At 35.1% G+C, this 13,618-nt stretch overlaps 1 protein-coding gene across 1 annotated transcript in view; it reads left to right on the forward strand.

The window, feature by feature from the left end:
* Positions 1-13,618, forward strand: part of LOC121381607 (polycystic kidney disease protein 1-like 1) — a 246,383-nt gene that overhangs the window by 144,180 nt on the left and 88,585 nt on the right. Inside the window, exons 23-30 of the mRNA XM_041510943.1 lie at positions 740-964; positions 1,520-1,812; positions 2,410-2,541; positions 3,213-3,323; positions 3,873-3,920; positions 4,805-4,912; positions 7,467-7,541; positions 8,178-8,390. Of these exons, the coding sequence (XP_041366877.1) occupies positions 740-964; positions 1,520-1,812; positions 2,410-2,541; positions 3,213-3,323; positions 3,873-3,920; positions 4,805-4,912; positions 7,467-7,541; positions 8,178-8,390 (1,205 nt within the window). The remainder of the gene's footprint in view (positions 1-739; positions 965-1,519; positions 1,813-2,409; positions 2,542-3,212; positions 3,324-3,872; positions 3,921-4,804; positions 4,913-7,466; positions 7,542-8,177; positions 8,391-13,618) is intronic.

Genomic DNA, 13,618 nt, shown 5'->3' on the forward strand with positions numbered 1-13,618 from the left:
CAAAATAATTGTAGCTAAGGTTAATTGTAGTGACTTAAGGTGAGTTTTACAACTGGCACCTTAAACTTTACAGCCATTCCACAAAGCAACCTTACGTTAGTCGTAAGTGCTCGTTTAATGATTAATATATTATTTGCAAAGAAGTACAAATTAGTTAAATAATAAATTGGTTACCGACTTTTCGGAACATGTTGTATTCATTGGTATCGGAGACCCATGAAGTAACTTTGTCAGTTTATTTGGTAAGCGATAATTGTTGAATGCATAAGACATGAGAGTTATTTCCCGTATTTTCGTGTGAAGGTTGTTAGTATTAGATCCATTTTTACACAAAAAGTTAGTATCCTTCTTAGAAAATGACCAAATCATCATTCGACAGATACGTACCAATTGTAAATGTTTACTAATTTACAACTATAGTAAGCTTCGCCATGTCGTGGAATGGGCTGACAATCGTAGAAAACATTTAAAGTCTCGATGGTAGGTATTTACGAGGATAGTAGGGCTAAGATGGCTTCGTGGAACAGGGCCCTGGCCTATAGTAGTTTCTTGCCATGTCCACCTTCTTAACCATATGAAATGTTGTTGTTTTCCAATCCTCCTTGTCATGTATCCTAATTCAGCTTAGATATACCACAATCAAAGACTTCAATTATTTAATAGCATTCAGTATTTATCACGTTCTGTTTAACTGTGATGGGGCCATCATATTTAAAGTACTTTGTCCATGTTGTCACAGATTCCAATGGAACTGCACCACACTGAAGTCTCCCAACGACACGTGCTTCAACCGTTCTGAATCTGGTCATGTTGTGATGAACACATCGACGCTGGTGTTCCCAGGCATGTGGTTGAGGAGTGATGAACAGGAGTTCCTTTTTAACTTGACGGTGTCCACGCCTGATGGGAAACAGTCCGGCACCGACCAGGTGGTTCACGTCGTTCCAGATCATAATGTTATTAGGTAAGTATGTTTTAAACGAATATTAGAAGCTTGTTAACATTTGTGTAAAAGAAAAACATCAATTGAAATAAACATAAATGTAATTAATAGGCTTGCTTTAAAACATGAAAGAAAGAAAGAAATGTTTTATTTAACATCACACTCAACACGTTTTATTTACGGTTATATGTCGTCAGACATATGGTTAAGGACCACACAGATCTTGAGAGAAAACCTGCTGTCACCACTACATGGGCTGCTCTTTCCGATTAACAGCAAGGGATCTTTTATTTGCACTTCCCACAGGCAGGATAGCACAAACCATGGCCTTTGTTGAACCAGTTATGGATCACTGGTCGGTGCAAGTGGTTTACACCTACCCTTTGAGCCTGGGGGAGCACTCTCAAAATATAAATCGTAGGTCAATGAAACTTGGTTTATAGTTGTATCTAAGGATGCTTATCACAGTTTACTGAAAAATTTTATGGTAGGCGAGGCTTTTTATTTCATGGAATTATTTTTTTATATATATATATATATATATATGTTATTATTCTATATATTTTGCTACTACAGTCTGAGCATTCACTGTCACCAGTGTGAAGGACGATGGGTGAACGCCAACCACCAGGTGTCTCTGCAGACTAAGTGCGTCGGCTGTCCTCCTGGCAGGACCAAGTACCGCTGGCAGATCAACATGGTGGCCGATGAACACAGTGACTGGACCTATGATAATGAGATGACCTTTGACATATGTGTGTCAAGAAATGAACAGCTCATTGCCTTGGCATCCAATGGTGCAAATGTCAAGACACCCACGACTCGTAGTACTAGAAAACCAACAACAGAAACGACAACTCCAACTCGAGGTATTCAACTCATTCTGTTAATGTGAAATCAGGATGAAATATTATATAAATTATAATTGTTTTTTCACTTAAGACAAATGTTAGTAGTGTGTGCCATGGTCTGTGTGTTCTATTGTGCTATATTAATGAGATTTTGTTAGACAAAACTTTTATCTAGAAATAAAATGTTTGTATATAAATGTAACAGAATGAATTCTCCTATACTCCATGGTGTTCATACCTGTAACAAAATAAAAATAGTATTCGCCTACTATCTTCCTACTGAAACTCATCAATAGTAAACAACCAAGTAAATATATTTGTTAAGTTCCATTATATTATCAAATTCTTTGGCCACGATGGTTTATATTTTAGTTCTAATGAATAACTTATTTGTATTGTGTGGAGAGGGGCTTAAGATAGATACTGAGATACTTTCTGTGTTGCCTAAAGTAATTGTTTTGCTGATGGACCCAGCAAAATGGACTTTGAGAGCAAATGTTTAAAAAAAAAAAATCCTAAGCTGTTATTGTTTAAGCACACACATTTGTTGGTTAATATTTCTATTGTTGTTATTAATCAGCATCATTCATTTGCCATATTCTTTTTATATTTCAGCAACTGTGAAGCCAACGACACCTGATTCAGTACCATTACTATTGCCAGAACTGGACGACTTTGGAGAGGGAACCATTATTAGAGAAGGGTCCCTCTCTCCAGAAGAATTTCAGACTGTGCAAGAAGGTACAGGTAAGTTGTCTTGATTAGAACAATTGAAAAGGGAGATAACTATAATAGTTAAAATATATATACTCTTCAAAAAGGTAAGGGAACCTGAAATATTAATGTTAATATCAACTATTAGACCGAACATACGTTTTAACCACAGACATCGTAGTAAAGAACGTTCAGGTCGGTTTATCAACACACCGATGAAACACATTCCATAGTTTGCATGTGCATCACGCAGTTGCCTCATACACGATTTTGACAATTTCCAGGAAGATCAACCGACTGAGCTACATCCCACTCCAAAACTATTAAATTATGAACGATCATAAAAACATACTACCTAATACCTATGCATCATTTTTAAGACCAGAAAAAAACTAAAATAATTATAAAATAATACATAGTATCTATGATGTCCCTTTGGTGTTACTTAATCCTATTGGATACTATAGTTTGACACCCAATTGCCGATATCTTTTTCGTGCTGGGGTGTCGTCCAACATTCATTCATTCAGTCAGTCCTATTTTGGAGTTTACCGATATAGAGCATAATTCATGTGCTATCTCTTGACAGGAGATTGTTATCCAGCAGATTGACTGGATTGCATCTTAAATGTTTTAGCAGCCACCTATTTCATTTGCTGTTCTAGTTTCAAAAGGCATTTACTTTCAACAATATTTGTTTTCAGAATCTGAGAATACCATTCTACAATCTGTGAATCCCAACCATGACATAATTTCCATGTTAGGAGAAGGGAAACCGGGCGATGTTGGGAGCTCCCGAGGCAGAAAACTGAGTGGTGAGTTCTAGAGATGGCGAGAACCGCTGGGTCATGAAATATTCACAAAATATTAAAACATTATTGCTCAAGTGGAGCATTGATTGACATTTATGTACATACTTTCGCAGAAATTTTATAAATAATGTTTTCCCTTTTAAATCTTTTTTATTTTTTTCGTCGACTTTTATTAATCAGTGTCTTTAGTGCATGAAGAAAATTAAAACTGAATGAAAGGAAGGGAGGGCATAAATGACAAATGTGTATTTTATTTTTGTTTTGTTTGATAAAGGTGCATGTGGAGGTAATAGCTTGACAGCATGATCATCTTTGAAAGCATTTGATTTGTTTGGTTTAGTTTTCAAATACAAATATTATTCAGTCCTAAAAACACCTTGAAATGTCACTGCTGTTTTATAATAATATTTTTTTTTTTTTACAAGCAAACTGCATGTTGTTAAGAATTTATGTCATATATATGTATTTCTGTCACCTGACTCTTCATGTGTCATATAAGAATATAATGTTTTTTCCCCAATTATTCAAATGGCTCTTTGTTTTCCTCTCTAGGAAGGCTTGATCCGTTGCGAAGAGGCAGCAACACTTTTGGAGGACGAGGTAAGAATGTGTTTAAAAGTGTTCTAACTTATTTGTTTAACTCACTGAACATCCCGTGGCGTGGAAGCCAGCTGTGACAGAATGCATTCTCAGCTTGTTAGCATTGTAAATGAACATGCTAGGTATCGGACCACGTCCTTTCAGCCTGTTTATGCAGACTCAGTCTTTATTTACCTTTTGTGTTTGCTCTGTAGAAAATACAAGAGTACATCATTATTTTCTTGCCAATTATACTCGTTGATGATTATAATATATACATATATGTATTTGAGCAAGCTTACTCAATTGTGAATATTAGTTTGATGTTTCTTTGTTGTTTTCAAAGCAGTCAGCAAATAATTAATTCATATTTCATAATGAGAATATACCAATAGTGTCTGAAGTTTTGTCAAAATGCATAAATAAATATGCCTGTAACTTCATTTCACTTGTACCAAATTACAGCTATCAACTACGATATGGGGTAGGGATGCATTATTTGGATGCCTTGACCTAAATTATGGTTAAAATTCACATTAACCGAGTTGGAATCTAACTTTCAAAAGTTTTAATTACCAGAGTCTGTTCCAAATCAGCAGTTTGGGGCATTTAATAATTTAATTTAAGAGAACTATGAAAAACCCATTAACAATTACACAATGTAACAAAGATTTTATTATCTTGATATTTTGGCATTTTCCATTCAGTTTTCTTAGATTAAGCGTACATTTGACATTAATTTGTACTATATGTCAGGTTTTAAAAACATATTCTACATTCTTGAAATTCCAAGCACCGAATAATTATTGAAATGAATTTCTTTAACATTTTGCAATTACTGCCTCTCAATGTGTGATGGTGGTGTTAAGAAAGTTTTTGAAATGTCCATTACTTACTGTTTTCAGACAACACTATTTCGTCTGACCAGTTCCTGGGGTTTGGAGACATTCCTCAACCCAACGAGGGGTCTCCTGGAGTGAGTGGCAGCTCCCATGGACGGAAACTTGGGCCTGGTGAGTGTAGCAAGTCGTGGAGATGACAACTCAGCCTTTTCTCTCATATAATGTATGTTAACATTGTGTTGGCAGTGTAAATAATATTAACAACGTCACATCCAAGCAAGGTTCGAACATGTTGCCAGGGGTGTTGAAGCCAAATAAAGAGACAATAAAAATAACAAAAGTCTGTAGTTATGAATTTATGGGAAAAAACTTTAATGTGGCTTAAGTTGTTTTGTGTGCAGTGTGTGTGTGTATATATATAAGGCTTCTTGCTGCTCATAAAAAGATTAGCAGCTGCTCTTTGGAAAGGGGAGGGTTTATTTGTGTTTTTGTTCTTTTTTGATGGTGATAATGTTGTTTTTTTATGTTTTTTTTATTTTGTAGAATCTCAGTAGTATTAATTTTGCTTTTATGTAATCTGTCAAATGTTTCACACCACATCCCTCTACTACATATTGCAATTTTTTTTTAGATATTTTCAGGCAGTAATTTGTTGTGCCATTTAGTATGATAGCTGTATGCCATTAAACACAAACATTCTTTTGTTTTTTTGCCACTGTAATTGTCCTCCATACACTACGTTTACATCTCATTTCCCTCGCCCACAGCATGCAGTCTGAGTTAGATTATCTGATGTAAAAAAGAAGTATCTTTTTTCAGTGGTCTGTCTGTTTTTCCTTAATTATCTATATGTGGCAGAAACTGGGGGATGGAGAACTGTTAAATAAATTTAAAACAATTATGTTTTTTTTTTTAGAATACCATCTATAGAACACAACTTGTTTTATCTGGAAAAAAACAAGGCACACTGTTAAAAGAGTACATCTATTCCTTATTTAACATTGTCCCAGATTTCATTCATTGAAATTTTTACAGTATGTAACATCATCTCATGGAGAGGCATTTATATAGGCTTACCACCTGTTTGCCGATTCACTTCATTTATTTAAATAAATATTGTTAAAAAAAAAAAAAAAAAAAATATTTCAGGAATTTAAGAAAATAATGGCATGTTTTTTTATTGGATTTATTAATTTTTTCACAGTTTTTCTTAATTTCCTTGTCGTTTGTACAAACAGTAGTATGTGCTGTTTATGTAACGTGTTGAATATTTAACATATCCAGATAATTGCATTGGCTCTGCTTTAACTTTCATCAGCAGACCTTTTTTAATACTGATTTGTGCAGCGTCCATCTGGCCGTATGTCAACGTTTCCTTTAAATTCTATCTTCTCCTATAGTTTTAATTGAATTGTTCTGAAACTTGGTACAGTGATCCTCTGGGGTGCTTTCCACAAACTAATAGAGATATGTTTGGAAATTTTTTAATTTATAATTTTTATTAAATATTTTGAAAAATCAAATTTGAAATACTATTTTAAAAATTCAAAGTTGAAATTTGAAAGACTATTTTCTCCTAGAGTTTTGATCGGATAGGTCTAAAACTTAGGACTATGATTCTCTGAAACTTTAGGACTATGATTCTCTGGGGCAATCATCACACACTAATGGAGAAATATTTGGGAAATTTTGAATTTGTGAATGTGTATGTTTCAATGTTAAACCAATCATTAGTGACATCATGCCACTGTTGTTCTGCTAGTTAACTACCGCTGCCAAATATAGTAACATTCAACCCACATTACTGACATTGTTTACAATTGTTGCAAATGATAATGGATGATAAAAAGAATACCCCCTTGTTTCTTGTGATATCATAATTTATCAGCATTCGTTCATAAAAGCATAAAAAGCCTCGGATTTCATACTTTTATCAACTCGTTCTGATAAATTATGACATCACAAGACAATATCTATATCTTCTAGAATTCACAATCTAATAGAGAGATATTTTGGAAGTTTTTAATTTTTATTAAATTTAAAAAATTCAAATAAAAATTTAATGACAAAATTGAAAATTAAATAGTGGAGCACTATAGGTCAATAAGCCTATTTGGAATTTCTTCTCATCTATGCTCAGTAGTATGTGTAATCTTATCTATCTAATGTTTCACATATTCAGATCTTTTTATCAGTGTTTTTTTGCAGTATATTTTTCTACGTATATGTTATAGAGTGTATTTTATACAAATAGCTTTTTTCCTTATAGTTAGTTACTGAGTGCTTAACATGTAATTTAAAAATATTATTCAGTTATTTCTATTCTCAGCTTCATTATTTCAGTCTTTTCTCTTTGAACAGTTTTATTTGACTGGCTGTACTACCTAAATTAGAATAATATATTTAGCTGCTCGTCCTTGCTGAATATTAATGTACATGCATGTTAACAAAATAATCCTAAGGGTCCGATCAATAGGCCTTGTGTGGCTAGTTTGGTTCAGTGTGGGGAGGTCGGGTAATCAGCCTGCTGAACCTGCAACACCTGCTGCTTGCTGTGGATTCATCCGATTATAGCCAGTATTAGATTAACTCTGTGATACAGCTCACTGCACTTTCTTAATGCAATTTGCTTATTCAGCAGCCAAAATTAATTGAATACTTTTATTGCTCGGTTTTAAAATTACATTACAGATTTACTAATAATGTATTTTTTCATTCTGTTCAGGTGGCAGCATTGACAATCCACATGAAGTCCCTGGGTCGGGCAGGAAAGTGGATTTGAACCATGTCCCTAATCAAAGTATGTGGGGGTTTTATTTATTTATTTTCATTATTTATTTATTTATTTTATTAGAATATTTTAAAAATGTATTTAATTTTATTTATTATTACTTTTTAAAAATAAAAATAAAGATCAATGTTGATAATAGTGTTTGCTGAATATTTGTTCTTAATAATTAAGGATTCAAATTATTCACTATTGGAAAAAACAATTTGAAATATTTTGTACTTTCATGAACTGATCTGCTTCTGCCAAACAGGCAAGATATTTAATTCTGTGGAATTCTTAAAACATTGATGAGGAATCTGTTATTCAAATTTTGTATGTATTTTTAAGAAGGGTGGGTGTGTAAAATTGTATTTATTAAATACAAAAGTTAATCAGTTTAAAAAGTATACAGTGGTCATACATTGTACATGTATTGAACAAAACAATTTAACCAAACAAAACTGAAGGATTTAACTTTTAAATTCATTCATTGTGGGTTATAAAATAATTGCACAACAAAATCTTTAAAGTATCTGCATTTTACAGCAAAAGAGTTTTTAGAAAATGTTTGTTACATACAAATCTAGGTTTATGAATCTGTGCTGTATTCTGCTCCAGCGAATGGTTAGAGAATGTTTTACTGATGTTTCCCATTGTCGTTCTCAGGTGAGGAGACGGACGGACCTGACCCTGATGACTACCACATCAAGAAGCTGCTACGCCCCTCAGTGCAGCACCTGGTGAGCAAGGACCGCTACCCGATCTCTCTCCGCCCAAACCAAACACGCACCGGCCTAGACAAACAGTCGCTGGTGATTAAACCCGGGGTTCTACACCAGGGCAGGACCTACATCATTCAGGTCCAGGTGGAATCTACAGGTAAATACACTCGTAAATGGCTTTACACGGGCTTGGAGGGTTATACCCAAGTTCAAGAATATGAACTTTAGTCTAATGTACACACAGGATGGAATATATGACTTGTATGGTCACTGTACTTTCTGTACAAGTTTTAAAAAAATGTTGTTAAATTTTTTTTAAATATTTTTTTTTATTGTTTTACAGCTGTGTGGAAGTAGATTTAAATGAATTAGATGGATAAATTGGAAGATTTGTCATGTACAGTTTGTTCTGTTCATGGTTGGCAAAACATTTAATGTAGTAGTATATTTTATCAATGAAAATCTGGTAGTCACACAAAAACAACTTTTTACACACATCTTTGAATAGATGGACATACCAACAAATGCATCTACTTTGACCTACAGGTGTTCAATTTAAAGAACAACCAATAGAACAGATGGTCATGATATGTGCAATCTAATGGGCATTTCATTTTGTATATGTAGATGCTCTAAAATTGTATACTTTAAAATATTTGATTAAATATTAGAACAGATGTAATACTGGTACAGTTGTAACAAGTTATTGGTAAAATCAACCTGATACTGCCACTGTGTTTTGACACATAATGATGACTGGAGAAAACATGTATGTCAACAGAGTTTGAAATTCGTAGTCAGGAATAGTGTTCAGGTAAACAGTACTTCGTGTTGGTATGTCCCTGCTGATGTCAGCTTCTCCTGGTTCTAGCTTCGTGTGTGCTTTGTTAATGAGTTGGGTGCAGTCTTACTGAGGTCGTCACTGTTTGACATGAGATTTAAAATATATGATAATTAGTTGTGATATCGAGCACACCTAGCTATATTCTGTTGATTAAGGGTTAAAAACATATGGTTGCATAACCAGTTAACTCAGAGCATAAAAATTGAATTTTGAAGACAACCAATATGTCATTCGTGTGGTTTTAGTGTTTACAAGAATGACTTCCTTCAATAGTTAAGATACAAATGAAAAAGTTAATGGGCAACAATAATCAAAAGAGAATCTAAGATGAGCTATTTTTGTAGCTTTTCTCCATCAAATGTCCTATCATAAATAAAAAAATATACTTTTTGTGTGCTAGGACTAACTTGAAAGCAGCCAGGTGAAAATAAAAATTAAGTTTGTTTGTCCTAACCCAACCGACCCACGGAAATCGATCCGTGTCAAAATCTTTTTTGACCTCCTTTGTGAATTATTATTATTTTTTTTTTTTTTTTTAAATATTTAACCAGTTTCGATTTAAGCTTAAACTAGTGTAATATTGATCTTAGATATTTGATAGATGATATTTGTCAAACATTTTAAAACCTTAATATAATTAAACCAAAATTAAATATTAATGTCAGTTTCGATTCATTGCAAATTAGAAATTCTGTAAATTGCTATTCATAGTTAGGAGAACACAACCTTCTCGTGAAGGTGGCACGAGATATCACACACTGCAGTGCATGTTTGTAATACATGGTACATGCTCTTGTGACAGGCAAAATGGGTTTTAAACGGTAGCTGCACAGGCACTCGGATAAGCCAGATTTGCTATGTGTATGCATGCTTTGATAGTCGCAGAGTTAATATTAGCGGTCATTTTGTCCGACACTAGGTACCGTCGCTAGAATGTCATCACATTTGCTATTAACCTACTGGATTAATTTTTGACAAAAACCACATTGCGTGTGTACACGTTTATAATTTTTACTCAAACACTTGAATGTTTTATAAATACCTAAAATAAAGTTCATATTTGAATCGGTAAGTATTATTTTCATGTATTTTTCGCATTTTCGCATTTACTTACCGGCATTTGTGGCCAGCTGTCCAGTATTTATGTCCATTATTCCCAATAACAGTGGCTTTTTGACCAGAATATTTTTTAAAAACCCGAACTACTATTTATATTCCAATATTTGGTCATTTTCGTTGTTGGAAAAATAATCAAATTGATTATCAAAATAGCTGTCACAATCAGCTATCGATCCCTGAAAATGGCCATGACATGCCGCCATTGTTGTCAAGCGAAAATACTTGCAGAAAACCACTTTTCCAACTCAAAATTCCAAAGTATTTTCTACTGAAAATTAAAAATCTAAAGACACAGGAAGCTAAGTTGTCTTCAGTTTCCTGTTAATAAATGGTGTCCGTTGAGTGTCGTTTGCAAAACGGCGGGAAATATGAATTGGGGAATGCACTGTATACAGTGTACAGTATGTCAGCTGGCGTGACTTTTGGCGAGGTATCTTGTCTGCATGAGTCAGAAGGTTAATAGACCTGAATCAGTCTGAAAGAAGCTACATGTGTCAAACTCTGTGGAAAATCCGCAATTGGCCGACTTATTCCAATTGGCTTGGAATAGCAGTGAGAGAGATTTTCATAGCACACATCTATAATTATTTTTTAAACATATTTTGTTTTATCAGTGTCATGAAATTGCATTGATATATAATATAATATTCTTTGAAACTACCCATAAAAGTTCTGTGACATGCTTCAGACACCAAATATTGTGACGTCAGCATACTCCCGAAAATTATAAATATGTCGATTACACCTTTTGCACAAACGATCTGTCGTTTATGTTGATATTGGTTTGTCCATGCCAAATTTTATGCCCTGTAACTTGTAATTATCAATTATTATTGATAGATGTCTTTTAGATGCATGAACCCCAAAGATAGGATAGCACATACGACAACCTCTGATATACCCGTCATAAAGCTCTGCTTGGATTGTGCATAAATAAATATCAAAACAGTTTGTTTAAAATTTGTTTTGTTTAACAACACCACACGGGGACATTGATTTATTAATCTATGGCTATTGGGTGTCAAACATTTGGTAATTCCAACATATAGTCTTAGAGAGGAAACCCACTACATTTTTCCATTAGTAGCAAGGGATCTTTTATATGCACCATCCCGTACACAGTCTTTGATATACCAGTCGTGGTGCACTGGCTAGAATGAGACATAGCCCAATGGACTCACCGACAGGGATCGATCCTCAACTGACTGCATAGCAAGCGAGCACTTTACCACTAGGCTATGTCCTGCCCCAAGATCATATGGTTGCATAACCAGTTAATTTAACAACTGTTTTATGGTTTTCTACATGACTTGTTATATAGTTATTATTGATAGGAGTCTTTTAAATGCATGAACCCCACACACAAGATAGCACAGACCAAAACCTTTGATATACCAGTCATGAGTCTCTGCTTGAAATGTGCATAAATAAATATCAAACACCATTGTTGTATGACAAGTAATGTAATAGGTTGAATTCTTTGTACCAAGATGCACTTGCTAAAGACTTCAATAGATAAAAAATATAATAAAAATATGCCTTTATTCTTTGTCTTTTTTCTCTTTACTTTTTTTCTTGCTTCCATTAAATCAGATTGACTATCTGGTAACTGAATGTTTGACTACGTGAAATAGCCATATTAGTGCTAAATAGATTTCATTGATTGAGTAGTTAAAAAAGCTCTAATATTCTCATCTGAAAAAGATATGTTTTCACATGTTCTGTATCGGTTCTATTTCAATTGTGTTACTTCATCTCTATCTCAAAATACAGACCAAAAACGTCTTTGGCATCAGACTTTATTAGCATTCCATTTACAAGTGCTACGTCTTTCTTTAATGCTTTATTGATATCCAATATATGTACACTTTCTTTCATGTTTATATTAAATGAAGTATTTGACTTGAGACATTTTTCTTTCTTTCTTAGCAATCATCATTGATAAGTTTGACTGTTATTTTGGGACTGTTTTGTCTATATGTTTTGTAAGACTTATTTTCTGCTGCACTGGCAAACCCTATTTGAGTTTGCTACAAAACACGCTGGGAATTAACTGTATTTGTCCAGCTTATAGCTGATAGGTTGTGTGTCCAGCATTAATATTTGTGATGCATCTGTTCAGGTTCTGGGGCCGGGATTTAGCTCAGTTGGTAGAGAACTCGCTTCAGAACATGGGGGGGGGGGGGGATTTAGCTCAGTCGGTAGAGAATGCACTTCAAAACTTGGGGGGGGGGGGGGGGGGGGGATTTAGCTCAGTCGGTAGAGAACTCACTTCAGAACTTGGAGGGGCGGGATTTAGCTCAGTCGGTAGAGAAATCACTTCAGAACTTGGGGGGAGGGGGTGGGATTTAGCTCAATCGGTAGAGAAATCACTTCAGAACTTGGGGGGAAGGGGCAGGATTTAGCTCAGTCGGTAGAGAAATAACATCAGAACGGGGGGGGGGGGGGGGGGGGGATTTAGCTCAGTCGGTAGAGAACTCACTTCAGAACTTGGGAGGGGGGCGGGATTTAGCTCAATCGGTAGAGAAATCACATCAGAACTGGGGGGGGGGGCGGGATTTAGCTCAGTCGGTAGAGAACTCACTTCAGAACTTGGGGGGGGGGGGATTTAGCTCAATCGGTAGAGAACTCACTTCAGAACTGGGGGGGGGGGGCGGGATTTAGCTCAGTTGGTAGAGAACTCACTTCAGAACTTGGGGGGGGGGGGGATTTAGCTCAGTCAGTTGAGTGCTTGCATCGAAGGATTGAACCACCTCGGTTGGTCCATTTAACTAAATAGTTTTTTTTTTCTTGTTCCAACCAGTACACCACAACTGGTTAAAGGCCGCGGTATGTGTTCTTCTATCTTGCAGGCTTTCTAATTGAGAAATTTGTCTAATTTCATGGATCCCCTATTTGACTTATGACATTTAACAAAACTCATCTTAATCCAGCATTCTAAGACAGCCCATGTTTTGTTCAGTTCATCTAGGTTCTCGTTTAAACGAGATCACTTCATAATATGATTACAATAGAGAAGTCCCATTTCCCTCGTCCATCAGGCCTTATTGACTGGAGAAATCGTAATGGGCATTGTATCACGTGCAACACTATCACTGAATACAAGTGGAAAAAACAAAAATACCTTCAGCAAACAATGCTATTAAGCGTATGTGCTTCTTCGCTACTGCCAAGTCTTGTCTGGATAGTCCAGCTCCAGTGGGGAGTGACATAGGAACCAAATATTAATTGACATTTCCCCAATTTCCCCAAACCCATACTAGGTTAGGTGATAATGGGCATGTTTCCGTGTTTGTTCATTAGCCGGTATTTGTTGATAGTTCGATAGAAGCAGTCGGAAATTGAGATCAGAATTGATCAGCTCTATCTCTCCACTGTCTTCAGGGAAATTCCAGTCATCACATTTTCTGTGTACTGTATTC

This window comes from Gigantopelta aegis, chromosome 9 (genome assembly GCF_016097555.1).
Source record: "Gigantopelta aegis isolate Gae_Host chromosome 9, Gae_host_genome, whole genome shotgun sequence".
In the NCBI taxonomy this organism is placed as follows: Eukaryota; Metazoa; Mollusca; class Gastropoda; order Neomphalida; family Peltospiridae; genus Gigantopelta; species Gigantopelta aegis.